Source organism: Mytilus edulis, chromosome 11, assembly GCF_963676685.1.
Source record: "Mytilus edulis chromosome 11, xbMytEdul2.2, whole genome shotgun sequence".
Taxonomy (NCBI): Eukaryota; Metazoa; Mollusca; class Bivalvia; order Mytilida; family Mytilidae; genus Mytilus; species Mytilus edulis.
Window position 1 is genome coordinate 80746383 of NC_092354.1, and position 20815 is coordinate 80767197.

Genomic DNA, 20815 nt, shown 5'->3' on the forward strand with positions numbered 1-20815 from the left:
CATTCTATATGCTCAGGTATATTACAACCAATCTGTAATGATAATATTCTATTAAAAGCACAAACATTTCGACATTCATAAAAAAAAAGCTAACCAAACCTTAAAATAGACCTTTAACCAGTTGTTATCATGATGCGAGTACTTGTCTTTCCAAATGTTTTATGATAGCATTACTGGCATAAAACTAATTAAAACAACTAACGGAGAGATTTTGCTTAATTGTCATATGATGAAGACATTATCTTTCAACCAGTCTAATTGAAGTATGGAGCTGACATGTTAGTATATGCTAGTACTATTTAGTAGTTTTATCATTGTCATTTTGTTAAATTTCTTTTTTACGTATTCTGATATCGGACTCGAAATTCTTTTAAACAAACTTTTATTGTGCGAATAAAATTAACCGTATCAATTTTCTTGCACCAGATGCGCATTTCGACAATACAGGTGTTGCCATGTATTCATCCGCCGTATATTTACGAATTTCAAAAGCTAGGAACATCACGCCTTTGCTAATATTGATTAGTTGATAAAAGGAAACATTAAGGAAAGCCATATTGTGAATCAATAACCGCATTGTGCACGTGGTTAATGCATCTTTAATTCAAAATATATGCAAAATGTATCTAACGGGCCTTCAAACTCATAAGTCGAAAGTAAACTGACAAATCTCTGGTAATCTTGAAAGGTAAGAGAATGCTTTTTCACAAGTGAAACCAGTCGTTTTGCTGATGTCTGTAAAAACTTAGTCATAATTATAGTTCGGTAGGTCGAATTTCAGAAAAGTGTAACTACGAAATTTTAGAAAATATTCGCTTAAATCGGTAAAATTGATATTTCATAACGGTCAACCAAACAATTGACTACAAATTTCAAAAACACAAACACTCACACACTCACAAAAATGTTCCATTAACACCAGCATATATATGTTGTTGTCGTTTTAAAAATGTACATACAGTTAGTGTAAACATAAGACTTTTTGTAAAGTCTGAGTAGCATCTACAATGTCTTGAATATCGTATGTTTAAGGAAATAAATTTCCAAAACTAGGTAGTTGTTGGTTGTTATATCGTTGGGATGAGGACATGTTTTATAAAGTTGAAATTGTCTCATTTTTAAGACCCAATTACACAAGTAAGGATCGTAAATGGATCTTAAAGGAACTGTGACTCATGCGAAAATCATATACTAAACAATTACACGTGTTATCCGTACAATATTCAATCAAAGTCAATACCATATATCTGCTCAGGGACACATTTTTTCCTATAACAAAATACAAATTAGAAACAGAAAATACACGCCAATCTGACAAATAGTATGTGTCGAACGTGATAACATTAGTAGTCATCTACGTGACTTACAAGTGCGATTGAGTTGATATATCTTATAACTAAAAAGATATGCATGATTGATGTTTTATAAAGCGTGGTTGCATTTATTTCTTTTTCCTATTCATAGATGTGTATAGATTTGGTGAACTCTACGAGGGGTTGTCTGTTTATTTTCGACATATAACTTTGAATGTCCGTCTGGTGTCTTTCGCCTTTCTATTACAAAAAAGCAATATTTGATGGCTGACAAATGTTAAAATGTCTTAACGTTTTCGGATGCATTTTAAATATGGACAGAGATTTTTCATAAAAATCAATACGAAAATGAGGTGATATTTAAAATTCAATCGGAAGTCTACAATTTACACAAATTAGATGTGGGGTTTTATTTGGAGTCAATTTATGTCAGGTAGCGCTTCAAATGTATAAGTACTTACACATTCCTCGTCTTCATATGTGTAGTTCTCGCGTTCCCGATGAAGGTAATTCATGAAGAACTATATATTTTCAACTTTGATTTTATGTCAATAATGGTATTTACCGATTGTATTTTTTTTTTTGTAAACCTTGTAGTACAGCTTGTACATTTGACGGCTTGGAAATGTACAATTTAGTTATTGTATTCGTATACATTTAACTATGAGAAGAGATTCACCAAAAGAGTGACAATTAGGTAGTTTTTAGAGTCCGGCCAGTGGTATAACATAACGAAACAAACACGTATATTAATTGTTCAACATTTTCTGTGAATTCGAGACACTAGACCCAAATGCAATTAATATTCGAGCGTTTAAGATGGCCGATGAACATATGACGTTATACAGATTAAACCCATGTATCTGACGTCAGTGTATTGTTCTAACAGCAGACTATTTTTTAAGCATCAACTTCCCACTGTGTCAACTTAAATATAACTTATATTATAACTTTAAACTTTTAACTTACGATGTGTTATCCTCTAAAAACGATTGCATACGAAGGGTTCGATCTTGCGCGTATTTTTTTTATCGTATATCAGTACAGTCGTATGTCTAAGCATGATACCACTACACAATGAGTACTGATATAATTCAATATTTATATAAAAAAAAAAAAAACCTCTTTATTTAAGCGCTCAATTGTCGATGCAGGTCAATAAAAGTTCAAAAGCAAAAAAAAGGTGTTTTAATTGCAGTTGTTTGTCATATTGATGTTGGCCTTCAATACTGAGGAAGACCTCTGAAACAGCCACACTATTTTTAAACAAAAAAAGTATGGGTATTTTTTGCTTGCATTTATATCATGGAGTTTCTATTTTGTAAATATGTACAGATGCATACATTTGAATCTAGTTTATCTATACTTGGAAATCAGACAATTTTGCATGAATTCATTTCTTGTCTTAATTAAAATTGGTTAAACGATTGTTGTCGATCCTGCGACATTTGTCGCAGAAAGCTCGACATATATAGGGATAGTGGTTCTGCGGCGGATAGGGCCGCGGCGTAACAAACTTCTTTAAAGCTTTGTATTTTATAAGGTGGAAGATCTGGATGATTCATACTTTGTATATGTATGCCTCATGATACGACGTTTCCATCAGTCACTTGTCCAATATTAATGACCTCATATCCATGGTTCAGTGACTACTTGAAACAAAATAAGTAATACGATAACTATATTTGGTATGTGCGTACCTTGCAAGGACCTCATGTCCGGAAGACAGTTTTCACTTGACCTCAACCTCATTGTATGTATCAGTGAACAAGGTTAAGCTTTGGTTGTCAAGTCCATATATCAGATACTATAAGCAATAGGTCTACTATATTTAGTGTATGGAATGATAATAAGGTGTAAATCTCTAGCTGCCAGGTGTCATCTTACCTTGATTTTATTTTCATGGTTCAGTTGTCAAAGTTAAGTTTTTTTAGTTTTGGTCTCTTTTTCTTATATTCTACAAGTACACACCCGTGATATCGCGGATCCGTGACTGAATTAAAGTATATAACTATGCCTAAGCCTTATTTTAGTGATTGGTATTGTCATCTGATAAAGTCGTGTCGATTATAAGATACACAGTTGTCTCTGCTTTCAAATCTTGCTGTTTGAACCCGTCGACCTGGAACTTATCAATTATTGGAAATATTAATTATTTGGAAAACAAAAGGTCCAGGCTATCCAGGAATAGGGTATTTTTTAATCAACAGCATTGTCCTATATTAGTTATCTTAGAAAGTCTTGCTGATTGCTGAATAAAGCTATACTAGGGAACAAATTGACAATGATTGAATTTAGTAGTGTCATCCCTTTGATTATGACCCGTGTATATAGCAAAATCCTAAATACACCGTTTGGTGGTGCGCCTGTCAAATGCGGAACGTACAGATAAGGTAATAGCTAGGTGAATATACTATTGGTATCGGTATCGGATTAGACCCGAAACTTGTTAATTATTGGCAATATTAATTATGTGGAAAACAAAAGGGTCTGGAGTGGTGTAATGTTTAATCTACACCATTGTCCTATATTAGTTATATATAGAGTTGAATTCTTTGATTTGTCGTTTTTACCCGATGACGGCTGACAAATTGGACCTCGTAATTTTAGTATTATAGATACTAGTAGGTTAACTATATTTGGTGTATGGAAATATTGTACGATGAGTGTCCTTTAGAAATGAAAACAACACACTAAATAATTGCATGGGTCTAAATAAAGGCAACAGTAGTATACCGCTGTTCAAAACTCATAAATCCATGGACAAAAAACAAAATCGGGATAACAAACTAAAACCGAGGGAAACGCATTAAATATAAGAGGAGAACAACGACATAACACTAAAATGTAACACACATAGACAAAATCCCACGAGAATAACAAATATAACATATATATATAACATCAAAACCAAATACATAAAGCGCATCAATTGATGTACCTTCATTAAGAACGCAAATTGACTTATATATGAAATCCAAACATTTTAATAGCTATATTACAAAAATAATTACCTGAAAGATAGCCTGAGAGAGTTGATGTCTAAGTTGAAACCTAAACTTTATAATTTCCAAATTAATAGACAGTTTAAATAAACAATGTATAAATCATGTCATTACCAAAGTACTGACTACTAAGCTGATGATACCCCGGGGACTAATAGTCAACAAGCAGAAATATGGATCCAGCGCTTCAATGGAAGACAACACGTTAGATTATATCAAACGTCCGATATGTTTTTTTTCTAAAGTTGCCTTCATAAGGAACGCTCATAGCCAAAAATATAGAAGCCGAGAATGTATAAGTTCCAAAACATTTGAAGAACAACACGAAAAAAAAATATATAAAAAATAGCCAAATCTATTTTATGTCAATTTTGCCTTAAGGAGTCCATTAAACCGCAAGGTAACTTATTTGATTCCTGTTATCAGTCCCTTGTTATTCAATAACATAATTAAGAATGGAATGCTTCTTTTTGTAAAATTATTGGGGTGTAATAGCTTCAACTGAAGTACATTTTTTATGAACCACGGAAGCGCTTCATTCTATAAATGTTCTATCAATGAAAACTTTTATAACCGTTTAAAATAATTCAAATCAATAAGAAACATTCAAGACCTATAAGAATTGATTTGCTAGTATCATGAGGACACGATTTCTATCAAGTTTTACTTGTATTTACCTGTGCACTTCATTACGGAATCTCGTGCCATTATGAATTTTACACTTCAGTTTGACATGCATTTTGATTTCAGAATGAAGCGAGATTCCTGTTAGCCAATCATAATAACATATGATGCAAAATACTTACAGGTGGTCAAGTATGGTGTACCTGTCGTAAAGGACTTTGTCTTAAAGGAGAATTCGTTTTGGACAAGTATTGAAGACTTACCCCACTATTCCCCGGGAAATTGACGACATGCTGTAAGGTGCTACAAAGAAGTGTAACTAGCCGTAGTTACGGAGGAGGAATTGGTGGTGGAGGAGCAGGATATGAAAGTGGAAGTGGATATGCATACATACATTCCGGTTTTTAGTGATGGATACGGCAGTGCACCTGCAGTTATAGTTTTGTCAGGTGGGGCCAAAAATGGAAGTTCATACTAAACGCGATACGTCGGATAGCACTTATTATCATGATTATGTTTACAAATGCATATGTGTTTTCCAATGTGTAAACCTAAAATAAAAACATTTTCATGCTTAATGTTTTATTTTATTATCTATTACTGGCGAACCATATTGTCTTTTTTAATAACAATAACATTTCCATAACATATATATATATATAACAGTGTGTTTACAAGGAATTGGATTAAAGCTGTGTTTATTTCAATAATTACGTTAAATGAGCTCGAGCATGTAATTTAATCCTGAGATAAAATTTGTATTTTCCTTTTGTATCTGTTTTGTTCTATGATAGGATTTTAATTTACCTGTATGCGGTACAAACATCATTTTCTATCTTCAAAAGAAATAAAACAAAACACTGAACTCCAAGGAAAATTTGAAAACAAAAATGGCAACATTTAAAGTGCAAACGCATCAAACAAAAGATAACAACTGTCATATTCCAGACTTTTAAAAGACATTTTCTTATTTAAAATCTGTTTTGTATAGCTAGCTTCACCTCTCATCTGTATCAGATTCGCATAAAACTCCATTATACTAACAACGATATCTGAACAATAATACACTAAGTAAACAAACATATCAAACCCGAATGTTTAAGAGTCCACTACATTTTGATATGAAAGTATATTTTTGTATTAGACATTTGTTTTACGGGAGTTTAGCTGTGTCTGTACTTTCTCTGTTCTGTGTTTTGTATATTGTTGTGGTTTATTTAGCTGATATTAGTTTATTTTTGCTTTGAAGTTTGTAGGTAAGTTTTTGATTTTTTAGTGTCATTACCTTTTTGGTATTTTTCGCCTTTCTTTTAAAACAAGTCATATGATTTACATATTATATGTTATAAGTAATTGTCATTGAATGTCGTCGTCCATTTTAGGTCTATGAATCTCGAAAATGAGAAATGCGAGTAGATAAATAAATAATGAGCATGGAGTGGTTTTCAAACGGGACATGTTCATGTATATACACAAAACGCAGTCCACTATTCTAAATATATTACACTACAAACCATTAAAGTCTGAAATGACCTATATCTGTACTCGACTGTACTGATTTTTACTCGACCAGTCTGAATTGGTATGACTTTTACTTGAAATTACTCTACCTCAGTCTGAACCATACTCTTCTGTACTGAATCGTACTTGACCCTTATCTTTGCCGTTGAAAATAGTCTGAACTTTTACTCGACCAGTCTGAAACAGTCTTAACCCATTATTGATATGTACTCGACCTATTTTTCCAGTCTAAACCATACTTAACCAAAGGTCTGAACAATACTCGACCAGTCTGAACCATACTAGACCACATAACCTCTACTTTTTTAACTGTTAAAATAAATTTCTTTTTAACTGACATATATAACAACAGCCAACAAAATTTATAAATTGTTTAAGCTTATATTAGAAATATATCTATTCTTATATTTAATAATAGGATAAGAAAATAATATATTATATATAATTTATATCAAAAAGGGATAAAACTAAATAAATAAATAAAATTGTTTTTCTGAGTAGTGGTGAAATATAAAGTATAAACTCTGCTTGGGGCAAACTCATAAATAAGATCACATCTGGTCAGAGGTATTAAATTTAAAAACAATTTATTCAAAATTGCAACATCCTGTTTAACTTAAAAAAAAACAAGGTCTTTGGAAAATACAATAAAATTAACGGTACCAATTTTCTTGCACCAGATGCGCATTTCGACAATACATGTCTCTTCAGTGATGCTCGTGGCCAAAATATTTGAAATCCAAAGCTTATATAAAAGATGAAGAGCTATAATCCAAAAGGTCCAAAAAGTATAGCCAAATCTGTGAAAGGAATCAGAGCTTTGCATGAGGGAGATACATTCCTTAATTTCTAATAATTTCTAATATTTTGTAACAGCAAATTTTAATAACTCAAAAAAATCCGTATGTTCATGCCAGTACCGAAGTACTGGCTACTGGGCTTGTGATACCCTCGGGGACTAAATAGTCCACCAGCAGAGGCATCTAAGTAATACACGAATTTAAGAAAATAGGGCTTTCTTTTTACCTACAGGTAAAACACATATGTACTGAGGCAATTAGACCATATTAAACTGCATGAATGCCATGTCTTTAATTTGACAAAAAATACTTAAATCAATTGATATAATTTTTTACTGTTAATTTGGAACACATTTCCTTTTTTAAAAAGGTTATCAAGGATCGATATGGAAATTTTATTATCATGATTATATTAAATTCTTGGTTTAATAAAACAAAACAATTGAGGTCTCATTTTTTCTTAAATATATTAAGTTGTTTTATATACTATTTTATAAAAATATTAATAAAAAAAAGACATTCACTGCATTATTAACTAAAGTCAACTGACAACATAAATCTATACTAGGCTTAAGTTAATGGTGAAAATAGTCCAGTTAGCATAAAATACTTCAGATATATTCATAAAATTTTGAATAAAATTGAAAATATTAGTCATAATTCATTTTTTAGATTATTTGATCAGCTTGTTTTATTTGTATTTTAAGGTTGATATATATTAGTATGTAAGTGTTGATTAATATTGTGTTGAAGTTATATTATGATTGATAATTGTGAAATTGTTGCGATAAGACGTGTCACGGTACTTGTCTATCCCAAATTCATGTTATTGGTTTTGATGTTATATTTGTTATTCTCGTGGGATTTTGTCTGATGCTTGGTCCGTTTCTGTGTGTGTTAGTTACATTGTAGTGTTGTGTCGTTGTTCTCCTCTTATATCTATGCGTTTCCGTCAGTTTTAGTTTGTTACCCCGATTTTGTTTTTTGTCCATGGATTTATGAGTTTGAACAGCGGTATACTACTGTTGCCTTTATCTATATTGAATACATTTTTAATATCAAGTTGTTGTTCAAATTTCATTTTTATTAAAAATATTTCCTAAATTGATGAAATTCAGTTGATAAGATACAAAGAATAGGTCTAGGTTTGTTAAGACTTGGTCGATTATGGTTCAGACTAGGTCGAGTATGGTTCAGACTATGTCGAGTACGGTTCAGACTAGGTCGAGTATGGTTCAGACTATGTCGAGTACGGTTCAGACTAGGTCGAGTATGGTTCAGACGAGGTCGAGCATGGTTCAGACTCGTATAAAATGATTAAGAACTGGTCAAGTACACATTCAAACTGTTAAGTATGGTTCATACTACAGTCGAGTATTATCAAGTAAATTTCAGACCAATTCAGACTGGTCGAGTAAAAATCAGTACAGTCTAGTACAGATATAGGCCATTTCAGACTTTTACTGGTTTGTAGTGTTTAGATTAGCTGTTTGCAACTCAAATTTGCATTTCATCTTTACAGTTCTATTCATACCATGACACCTTGTTCAAGCTATACAATGTTAACGTGTTTCAAGGCAACTGTTCTCGATATATTGTCCTTAATGATAAAGAACAAAAGATGCATAAAAATTAATGATATTATTTTCTTTGCTATGTACATTGTTTTACATATCATGCCTCTGAAAGAATCCAATATAAAAATTCGAAAATATGGTATGATTGCCATTATATCACATTTTAAATTCAATTCGATTTAATCTAATTAAACTTTTAACTGTGAGCTTTTCAAATTGACCCAACCGCGAATAACAAAATATATACACACATACAAAAGTCTCAAAAGTCATGAAAGTCACAATTTGTACATTCAGTGATAAATGACATATAAAAAATTGAAAACAACACGTTTAATAATTGCATGCGTCCGAAGCGCTTTTCTGGATTAACCGTCATCAGGAACACTCAAAACCAAACATTTGAAATCCGAGGATGTATACGTACCGAAACCGTTGAAGAGCTATATGACAAAAATACTTAAAATAAATAGCCAAATTCATCTAAAGTCAACTTTGCTTGAGGGAGTTGAAACCTTAGTTTCCTAATAATTTCAAAATTTATTAACGGACAATTTTAGAAAGGTTTGTAAAAAAAAGTCTCCATTTCATAATATCAGTTACCAATAATCTATATGACATCTGGCAAACCCAGAATACCATGGAAAAACAAAAATAGCGAAAAGTTTAAAAGACCTAAAATGAATTAGTTTAAAAAATCATATAACTTTTTTTCGAATTGTTTGTCAACAGATGCATTATTTTATCTAAACAAATCAGACATTATCGATTTCCAATGCCGACAGCTACTTTTACAGTCGTTTTTGTGAAGAGAACGAAGTATGAAAATTAAAACAGTATTCATTGAGGATTCCGAAATAGTTATGTGTTTTTAAAACAGTCTCACTTTTTGTGGCTTTATCAAGTACACATTTTCTCAAAATATTTCATTTCTTTTTCTCAGTGTAAGAAATGTGGAATATTTGCAATATTCATTGGATATATGCTTTGATTTTATTTTCTACATTTGTCATTACAAATGCCCACAAAAGATTAAAAGCAGGTAAAAGAAACAAACAATTTGATGATAAATATAAGACAGGAAATGTTTTATGGATGATAAAAACCGAAAATGTGCATATATGTTTAACTTCATGTTATGACCACATAGACTGTAGGTCGATCGCCTATAATAACAAAGATAAAATATGTCAGCTTTTTAATAGGAACTTTCAGAATCAGAATTCTGCGGGTGTAGGATTCTCTAACGCTGGATGGAGACATTATGACGTTTCACAAGGTACGCTTATTTTTTCTACATTCAAGCAACAGCCATAAAAGGGTATTTATACGATAATTTTAGTTGCTTAAAATCTTTTATTGAGATGTACGTGCTACTTATACATTTTCTTACGAAATAAAATCTGTATAAAGAAATTTGTCAATCTGATATGACAATTAAAATATGTTGATGATGTCATTGCAACATCACAAATGAGGTCATTTGATCACTGAACAATTACACCATATATTCCTATATTTCATATTTATATAAGCTCTTTAAATTGTTTTGGCTCACCTGGTGCATCCACATTGGTCAATATTTGCTGTATATATTATACTCAAGGAAAGAACGACTTGAAGCATTGACAAATAAATAAAATGAGAATGGCATTGGAGAATGTACAAAGAGATAACAACCCGACCAAAATGATTCACAAGATTCATGATCTTAGTTTCTTTATTGCGCCAATTCCTTTTTATTCAACTGATATAGAATTGGGTTTCTTTTCAACATACGAAATGTGTAAACAGCGACAGGGTATCAACAAATAATGTACACAAGTTTAATTCGGGTTGGTTTAGGAATATAAATAAATTGATCTATTTCTAAACAATAATCAATTCACAATAACGTGTTAATTTTGTTTGTATAGATGAGTGCAGTCCTGTACGGTGACCTATAGTTGTTAATGTCTGTGTAATTTTGGTCTTTTGTGGATAGTTGTCTCATTGGCAATCGTACCTCATCTTCTTTTTTATATACTAACCTGTTATCGTGGGTAATAAATCAGACATAGGTCTGTTTTTAGGACTTCTGCGGACTTATAAACAAATATACTCAAAACCAGATTGCCCTGTTATAGACATTTCATATTTGACTTTTCATATTAGACCTTAGCTTTTATTATGAACACATTTATCAAATTGATTTCCCCCCCCCCCCCCTGCTTGTCAATGAACTATATTCGTTAGTCACTTAGTTGATCTGTATACTGTCAATTCATTTATTATTGCTATTTTAATTTATGCGATATTGAGAAAAATCATGTTTGATTTATATAAATAAAAATCAAATGCAAGTTTAAATTTTTGCAATTATAACTCGCTTTTTCGCACGAATAAAAAAAATCGCAATAATTTCTCAACTTATAGAAGAAACGGTTTTTAATCAATTAGAATTTGGATATAAAGATTCCTACAATTCAACAATTGTGTTACGAGACATTTAAATTTCGAGTCTTTCTAAATAATTGAAAATTTGACTGTTGAGCGAGGAGAAATATCGTATCACACTTAACTGATAATTGTTGGTGATGATTAAATAATTTAAATAAAAAGAAAACATGCTGTCAATGTTAACTAATGGAGACAACGAAACAGAAGTAATATTGAAATTAGTTGACCATGAACACAATATATATTTGTAAATGGACACCAATATTGCTTTCATTTGTCGATTTTTTTCTGATAACCAGATTTTGAGATTAAACACGCTACATTTTAAAACAGATCTAAACTTATAGAACTTTATATAGAATGCTTGCAGGTATATACGACGTAAAGAATTTATATTCAACTGATAAAATGAACATCGTTTATATCGCTTAAATACAATCAATTATTTTTTTCAAGTAAGCACTTTAAGTACATTGACATCCAGGGAAACATAAAAATTTCAATGTTGCTTAGGGAACATGTATACGCGTTTTTAAAAAGATGTTTGCCGATGAGACAACTATCCACCAAAGTTCAAATAAAGTGGATGTTAGCAAGTATAAAACATTTTCGTTTTGTTTCTCTTTTAACATACATTGCATTGTATTGTCTTATATAAGTCCACATCATCTTCTTTATACAGGGTCCTGCAACGTTGGATTGACTACAGCAAGGGATTGCTCTGAGGTACAGTCACAAGGTCACGACTGTAGTGGGGTATACACCATTGAACCATCATCAACAAGTACAGTTCAGGTCTGGTGTGATCTACATACAGACGGTGGTCGGTGGACTGTAAGTAATCCTTATTCATGTAATTATCATCAACATATACAGTCCACGTTAAATACTTTAAATGAGTCTAGACGGTGTTAGATAATAGGTAGTTTATTGTATGAATCATAAAACAAAATTACAGTCATTGATATAGTGATATTAATTGGTTACTTTTGTATTTCTCCTGCGAACCCACAACCTCTTATGATTCACGTATAGTTATCTATTTTGTTTACAAGTTTGATTAAAATCTAAATTCTTCATTTTTCTATTTGTGTATATATTAATGGACATATAACTGTTTCATGATTGCTAATAAAAAAATTATGTTTTATATTAAATGTGTTAAATAAGAGATATAACATTTTCCTGCAGTTTTGTTTTTTACTTTATAATTTAACTACAAATTATATATTAAATTGAATAAATATAAGAAGATGTAGTATGAGTTTCATTGAGACAATTAGCTCTACATCAAAGTCACAATTTGTAAAAGTTGAAGTCTATTTGAAAAAATAAATTATGACAATTGTCAAAATTCACAGCTCGGGTTCGTGTTTCTCAAACTCTTGTTATGAACTGATGCATTATGTTCATAGTTTTGATTAGTTTGCCAGTCCTTCTTCCCTAGGAGTTTTAATGTCCATTTAGAAGCTTCCAAATTTTATAGTATAATCATTCAGACGAATAAAAAAAAACGACAGTAGTATATCGCTGTTCAAATTATAATATTTCACATTCGAACTTCTTTGAACGAATGGAGTGTCTAAATGCCATTTTGTTTTTCATTGGTGGAATAGCTATTTGTATTCATAGTTATTAAGATTATAACACAATGTTGACTGTTATATTTTCATATTGACGACTTTACCTATTATGTCTGTTTGATTTGTTCACACATTGTTGATAATATAATGGAATTGTATGCGACTGTCATACAATTAAGAGATTTATCTAGCTATGAAACCATGTTTCATTCACTATGTTCTACATACGGATATTTCTGTACCATGCTAGGAATATGACATGCATTCGTTCGTTGTGTTTTAGATTTTCATTTTGTCATTTAACAAAAGAATTTTTTATTTAAATTTTTCTTGGTACTCAGGTATTTTTCTTTTATACTTTGATTTTATTAAGGTTGTCCAGCGTAGACAGGACGGGTCTGTAGATTTTGACAGGAACTGGGTCAATTATCGAGCTGGCTTTGGTGCTCCACATACTGAGTATTGGATAGGTTTGTACATTATATTGTTACATTGTTCTTCTTTAAATGTCTGCTTTTAATACTGAAGGTTAATTGCATCAATTAAAAAAACCTGATGAAAGTCATTAGACACTAAAAAAAAGTAAAATCACAAAAATACTGAACTCAGGAAAAAATCTGATCGGAAAGTCCATAATCACATGGCAAAATAAAATGACAAAACACATCAAAAACGAATGGACAAGAACTGTCATATTCCTGACTTTTAAATGTAGAAAATTGTGGATTAAACCTGGTTTTAAAGCGCTAAACCTCTCACTTTGATGACAGTATTATCAAATTCCTGTTAGTTTATGAACGGTATAGTTTTGAGTTCTACGAGGATATTCTCAGCAACAGATATTGAACCATTATAAAGTACGTAGTATCATTTTCAGATAGCTAACTCGGCAATTTATACATATTTGAACATAACACGCGTTCATAATATAAAATCCTCAGCACATTAACTATATTAATTTAGGAAATGAAAATTTGTTCGGGTTGACTTCATCTGGCAAGACAGAACTTCTAATCTTGATGGAAACCTGGAATGGAGTTTGGAGATATGCCAGATATTCTGAGTTTTGGATTAATAATGAGAGTGATAAATACCGATTAGGAGTGGTAGGTTACAGTGGTACAGCAGGTAATGTTAATTTTGATCTTCAGTGCTGTACAACTTAGTACTTTTTTTCACTTTCGATCTTTTATATCTGGGCGTCACTGGTGAGTCTTGTGTGGACGAGGTGCGTTTTTGGCGTATTGAATTTTAAAACTGATGCCTTTTGTTATCTATAAATCTTGTGTTTCTTTGTCTCATACGTTCTCCTATTCATTTGTATTGTAGTCCTGTAATATTATGTTGTCATGTCAATGTTATATTTAACATTGCCATTAAGGTGCGAGGTTTGGCATGCCACAAAACCAGGTTCAACCCACCATTTATATCTTTAAAAATGTCCTGCACCAAGTCAGAAAACTGGCAATTGTTACATTATAGTTCGTTTCTGTGTGTGTAACATTTTAACGTTGTGTTTCCGTTGTGTCGTTTGTTTTCTCTTATATTTGAGTGTGAATTCACATTACTATAAGACGTGTCACGGTACTTTTCTTTCCCAAATTCATGTATTTGGTTTTGATGTTATATTTGTTATTCTCATCGGATTTTGTCTAATGTTTAGTCCGTTTCTGTGTATGTTACATTTTAATGTTGTGTCGTTGTTCTCCTCTTATATTTAATGTTTTCCCCTCAGTTTTAATTTGTAACCCCAATTTAGTTTTTTGTCCATAGATTTACGAGTTTTGAACAGCGGGATACTACTGTTGCCTTTATGTAATATGTTTCTTACGTTGAAACTATAATCCTGTTCTCTTTTCACAAATATGACCTACCGAATAAGACTTATTACCTTGTGTGTACTAGTATGAAAAATACGAAAGGTGCCAAATGTGAAGCAGGATCTGCTTATCATTCTAGATCACCTGAGATCAACCCAAGTAGTGGGTGGGGTTTCCATTGCGTAGTCTTTTTATGTTGTGCTGTGTGTACTATTGTTTGTTTGTTTGTCTTTGTTTAACCATGGCGTTATCAGTTTATTTTCGATTTAGACCTTCAGTATTAAATAATCAACATAACAATGATACTCGAAGGTTGCATGGCGATACTATCCCATATTTCTGAGTGTCAATGAATTCTGAGGTTTCACTTATATTTGTCGGAGTCGCTAAATGAAAATCTAAATAAAGATTATTTTATTTTCTCCAGTTCATCAGATATCGGTTAAATATATAATAACAGATTGTTCATGTTATTCATAAAAAGAGACAGAGAAATACGGCTTGTTTATTTTCGTTTGAGTTTGTTATTCTTTTCTAATTATGTGTAAGAAGATTGTTAATGTTATGAGTTATTTTTCATTACTTACAGGTGATAGTCTACTTAACGATACTGCTTCACAACAGGCAGGATGTCAGTTCAGTACTCGTGATAGAGACAACGACAAATTCTATGATGGAGTTTGTACGGACATTGTTCGCGGAGGATTCTGGTACAACATGTGCGCTATGGCAACCCTCAATGGGTATTATTACAGCTCTGCTGTTACGGGGGTTCCTTCTTGTCATTGGAACACATTCAAATATCAAGAATCGCTTAAGACAGTTTACATGATGGTTAGAAAAGTTTGAGTGTTCTTTTTAAGTTTCAATGTACTTTTTTTTATATAGATTAGACCTTTGAATGGTTTTACACTAGTAATTTTGGGGCCCTTTATAGCTTGTTGTTCGGTGTGAGCCAAGACTCCGGGTTGAAGGCCGTGCATCGACCTTATTTGTTTACTTTTTTTTTAAATTGTTATTTGGATGGAGAGTTGCCTCATTGGCACTCACACCACATCTTCCTATATCTATTAACAATTTGTGTTTGCACTATGTAGGGGGTGATAACTGCTCATTATTGTAAAACTGTCAATAGGGCTTTCCAAATTTAAACCTGAAGTGCTAATCATTTGTGTTAGCTTTTTTTCTCCAATTTAAAAATGGTTTGATATAACGTGCTACCACTGTAAAATCCAAGTCACCATAAACTAAGAGGCTTATATGGACAAATGTTAGGCGAAATAAACAAAAGGGATAATTAAATTCATAAGTTGAAAACAAACTAACCATATGGTGTCCTAGAACGAAAAACGACGTTTATTATTGTTTACACATCATATATTTTTTTCATCCAAAACTCACCTAAATGTGACAATAATTTGGACCGGGAGTCATCTATGCACACAACTTTATAAACATGCATAACACATATGAATAAGATCACCACTGATACTTCTTAAAATGGACAAAAGAAGACTGGCACCAAGTGTTTAAATTCTAAGTAATTTAAGTGTTTATACAAAGAAGAGGAAGTTTTATCTGACTATTTTTCAATGACAATGAAATCATCGCTAGTTTGGTTGGTATTGCTGAGTTTTATTGGTCAGTTTGAATCTTTTTGTAATGTCTTCTGCATCAAATAATTATTTTTTTCCGCCAACAGACTCACACACTAGTGTGACGACATGCAATTATTCAAATCAGACGCGAACGATTTAAAATTTAATTTGAGATGTTACACGTCTCTTGATTGGCTGAACGTTTTATTTTTGTCTATCGGCTCATGTGCATACTTTTGTCGTGAGGCCAAATCATCATAATTTTTCATGGTATTTTTGCATTGACAGGGGAAAAAATATTACAGTAATTTCTTGATATCTGCATTCTTTGATACGGTATATTTTCTTCTGTCTAATGTTCTACTTGTATCTTTAATGAGGCCCATGGTGCCATAATTATGTAACGATTGCGGTTTAGCGTAAAACAATGGTCAAATATACCAAGCTTATAATTGTGTATGTCGCAAAAACAAACGACTATCAAATCAAAACAGTTATAAATTTAATTTCTTGATTTTTTAATTAAAATTGAGAATGGAAATGGGGAATGTGCCACAGAGACAACAACCCGACCATAGAAAAAAACAACAGCAGAAGGTCACCAACAGGTCTTCAATGTAGAGAGAAATTCCCGCACCCGGAGTCGTCCTTCAGTTGGCCCCTAAACAAATATATATTAGTTCAGTGATAATGAACGCCATACTAATTTCAAAATTGTACACAAGAAAAAAAATTGAAATAATACAAGACTAACAAAGGCCAGAGGCTCCTGACTTGGGACAGGTGCAAAAATGCGGCGGGGTTAAACATGTTAATGAACTAGAGCAGTTCTCGCTCGGACACACACTCCATAATCTAGTATATCATATTAGCATAAACCTGAAGCACGGGGAGGCACTCTACTGCCTCCACACGGCACTAAAGACAAACTCTGTTAAAAATAAAATTGAGAATGGAAATGGGTAATGTGCCAAAGAGACAACAACCCGACCATAGAAAAAACAACAGCAGAAGGTCACCAACAGGTCTTCAATGTAGCGCGAAATTCCCGCACCCGGAGGCGTCCTTCAGCTGGCCCTAGTTCAGTGATAATAACCTTTCCAAAAGAAAGAACGTGAAATGCTGACAAAACTCGATTATTTCCGATACATTGTATGTACGATTCCTCGTGTCAGTAATCCTATTTTCAGTTTGTACTAACCCACCTCTCTGTTCTCTCTGGTAGAAATAGACATCGACAGCATAACTTTGATCAACACTGTAAAATATTCAATACTTTTCCCGACTTTTGAAAATCAAGTGCTTGCTGTAAACGACCTTCCATAAATCTTGATTGCACTTCCCTGCTTTTAACATTTTTGACATGTTAGTTTATTAGTAGTGCATATCAAACTGTGAACTTCCGCCATTTAATGTTTTAGTATCAATAGAAATTATTCAAATCCATCAAACGACTAAGAACATTTTAATAGTAAAGATTCATTACCACCAATATAATCTGCAAGGCGTCTAATTAATTGTATGCATAATTTTACATCCTATTACACTTAAGCATGTATCAAAATACCAACTCGATAAACTGCAAATCAATTGTGCTGTGAAGGTAAAACAGAAAAACTTTATGAATTGACAAATACAAAAGCACAAAATATATTTTTAAGCACATATTCAAATCCAAAGGAAAATCAAATAAAACACAATTTATTCACAGTCTTATGATATAACCTATTTACAGACCTGCACTGTTTGTATTGATGACTTACAGTCCGATATGCGGTTTAAATAGAACAAAAGAATTCGACTTCTTGTGTTTAGAAGGTAGAAAAGTGAAATGAACTTTGTATACGGTTGTCAAGATGTCACAAAAGTTACTTTGCGTAAAGTCATTATAAATATTTGCATTCACGTTGTTTAATTTTCATATTGTACAATTGTTAACAATGCCACTTGCAAACAATCGTTTTTAAAACAACCATAAGTCAATCTGTTACGTCATTTAGTGGGTCTCCTTATAAACAGCTACTTTTTTTGCCCGACATAGAAAAAATCTGGGGAAAATTACAAAACTTGAGAAATGAATTGTCAATCGTTTAAGACCATTCAAAAAGTGGCACACCTAAATTTGACATTTGGACGCATCAAAGTTGGATGTTATATGACGGGGTTTTGCTAATTAAATTACGAATCTAATACACCTGTCCTATATATGTAACATCACATGACTTTTTAGTGATTAAAACTTTTTTTTTTAAATAATATTTGCATGTTTGACATGTTTTTTACTTAAACAATTACAATTACACCGACAATCATAATTTCTGTATTATTTCAAAAACTTTTGTTACACATTTTGTTACACCTTAGTTATACAGTAACCCGGATTCGTGGACCATTGTGAAGTCGAGTTTTTGGGGAAGCATAGATTTATATCGTTGTTTTCCTTTTGTTTGTGTTAACCAATTGTCGTTCGGAATTATTTTGTATACACCATTTATTGATCTTGCAATTCTTGTAATTAAGTTTGCGTCTTATTTCTTTGGTGTCATATTTTGGCTATGTTTGTGTTCGATCATACCGTATAATAAGTCGGTAGTTGCCCGCGAATGTTTATTTTTTATTTCTTGTGACTCTTTGCGTCTTATTTGTTGATTGCAGTTTTTTTTGTTTTGTGTCATGTGGAGATATGGGGTGATTTTGTTTTTCTTTTGATGTGTTTGCATCTTAAATTGGGATTGCACTGAGTTTCTTTTGTGCTATATTTTCGGTACATTTTTCAGTCTATCTTAAAGCATCTTACAATTGTCCGACGACGATACTTTTTTTTGTTTGCCAATATTATTCATACGATTCATACGATTTGAATTTACTATTTATATCTTTTTATTTTCTTAATAGTTTACCTACAGTCGAAAATTTCCAAGACATTCAGAGTCTTTACTTATTTAACAGTTTTACATTAGACTCAATTTTATTATAGTTTATCTCATAAAGACTCAATTGTATTATAGTACTTTACTTGAATAACCGTCCCACTGTTAGATGTATGTTAGTTCTTCACAACTCAGAAACAGATTCCAGAATATCAAAGTTCCATTATATTAATTTTTACCGTATACGGTGGCTCACTCTATTTTTCTCATACATGCTCACTATTACAAGTCAAGTACTTTAGTAGTACACCGGTGTCTTCATATTTCATGTAATACACATGTTTATATATATTACTCGAGTGTGAAACAAGCAACAGTCCTCTACCAAAGCAAGCCAGGAATCTATCCATCAACAAGAAAAAAAGTTAATCATTTAATTTCTTTCTTGTCTGAGCGCGAACATTTATTGTCCGCCTCCATCAATCAAATATTTTTTTCTTTCAAAACTTATCACTGTCAGGTTTTAGAAGATCAGAATTCAAAATATCTTTTTTTGGTTTTAGATTTTGCCTGACAACAATATTTTTTCGAACGAATTTTGGATTAGACGATATTTTTTTTTAATGAATCTTACCCCTCTCTCTTTTTCACAATTTGAATTTGAAGTCAAATTTTCGTTCCCGTACGTAAATAACCAGCACAAAGACTTTCATTATATTTTTTTTATACATTTGAAGACTTCCATCGCACTGTTGAAACCAAAACCAATATACAGTGCATGGCAGATCCAGAATTTTACATTAGTGGGTGGGGGCGGTGGTGGGGGTGCGATGACTTAGCCTAGGGGGGGGGGCTCGCTCCTTGCAGTCATGCTTCAGTGATTCCCTATGTTTAACCTAACACATTTTTCCGACGAAAGCCCCCCCCCCCCCCCCCCCTAATCCGCCTATATTCTTAAAAACCGTTTGTTCTTATACATACTTACCTCCATGTTATTGTCTTAAGTCTTCAGTTCTGCACCGATCACTTACAATCAACCAAGCTGTTGCTAAGACGGTGCTTAAAAGAGCGCAGCTTGGATTAAAATTGTACTTACTAGAGTCTTTGATAATTTGTTTTTGTACATGAGTTAGTCCTTTGTTGTTTTAATAATAAAACGGAACTATTATGATGTTATGGAAAATATCGAGTGTGCTTGATATTGACAAATCAAAACTCAAGTCACATAGTAATGTTTGGGATGCTTTAACCTTTGACATATTTTGTAAGTTGAAAAATGAATATACTAAAGACCTTTTATAGGTGTTAACATTTACCGTTGACTGACATATTTTATGTAGAATGTACAACCTGTTTTTTTTTTTAAATGATGATTCTAAAAGATAACAAAAATTAAGCATATGCTCTTATAACTGTTCTTGAACAGGGCTCCAATTTAAAAAAAAAAGTTCAGATGATCAATTATTTGAAGAAGGAGAAAGGGGAAACCAATGGCACTACTATATCATTTCATATATATACATTATTACCATCAGTATTACAAGACTATGAAGGATGCATTCACATCTCTTCTGTTATGGATACGTTTGACAAATTATGTATATAAAAAAAAACAAGTTCCTTTTGTGGTACAGCCCGTAACAGAGAAGTGATCGAATTGATGTT

At 32.1% G+C, this 20815-nt stretch overlaps 1 protein-coding gene across 1 annotated transcript; it reads left to right on the forward strand.

The window, feature by feature from the left end:
• The first annotated feature begins 11639 nt into the window (after positions 1–11639).
• LOC139494647 (angiopoietin-related protein 2-like) lies at positions 11640–15531 on the forward strand. Its single transcript, XM_071282808.1, has 5 exons — positions 11640–11649; positions 11962–12113; positions 13236–13332; positions 13826–13990; positions 15272–15531. The coding sequence occupies exons 1-5, from the start codon at positions 11640–11642 to the stop codon at positions 15529–15531; spliced, it is 684 nt and encodes a 227-aa protein (XP_071138909.1).
• Positions 15532–20815: the final 5284 nt, after the last annotated feature.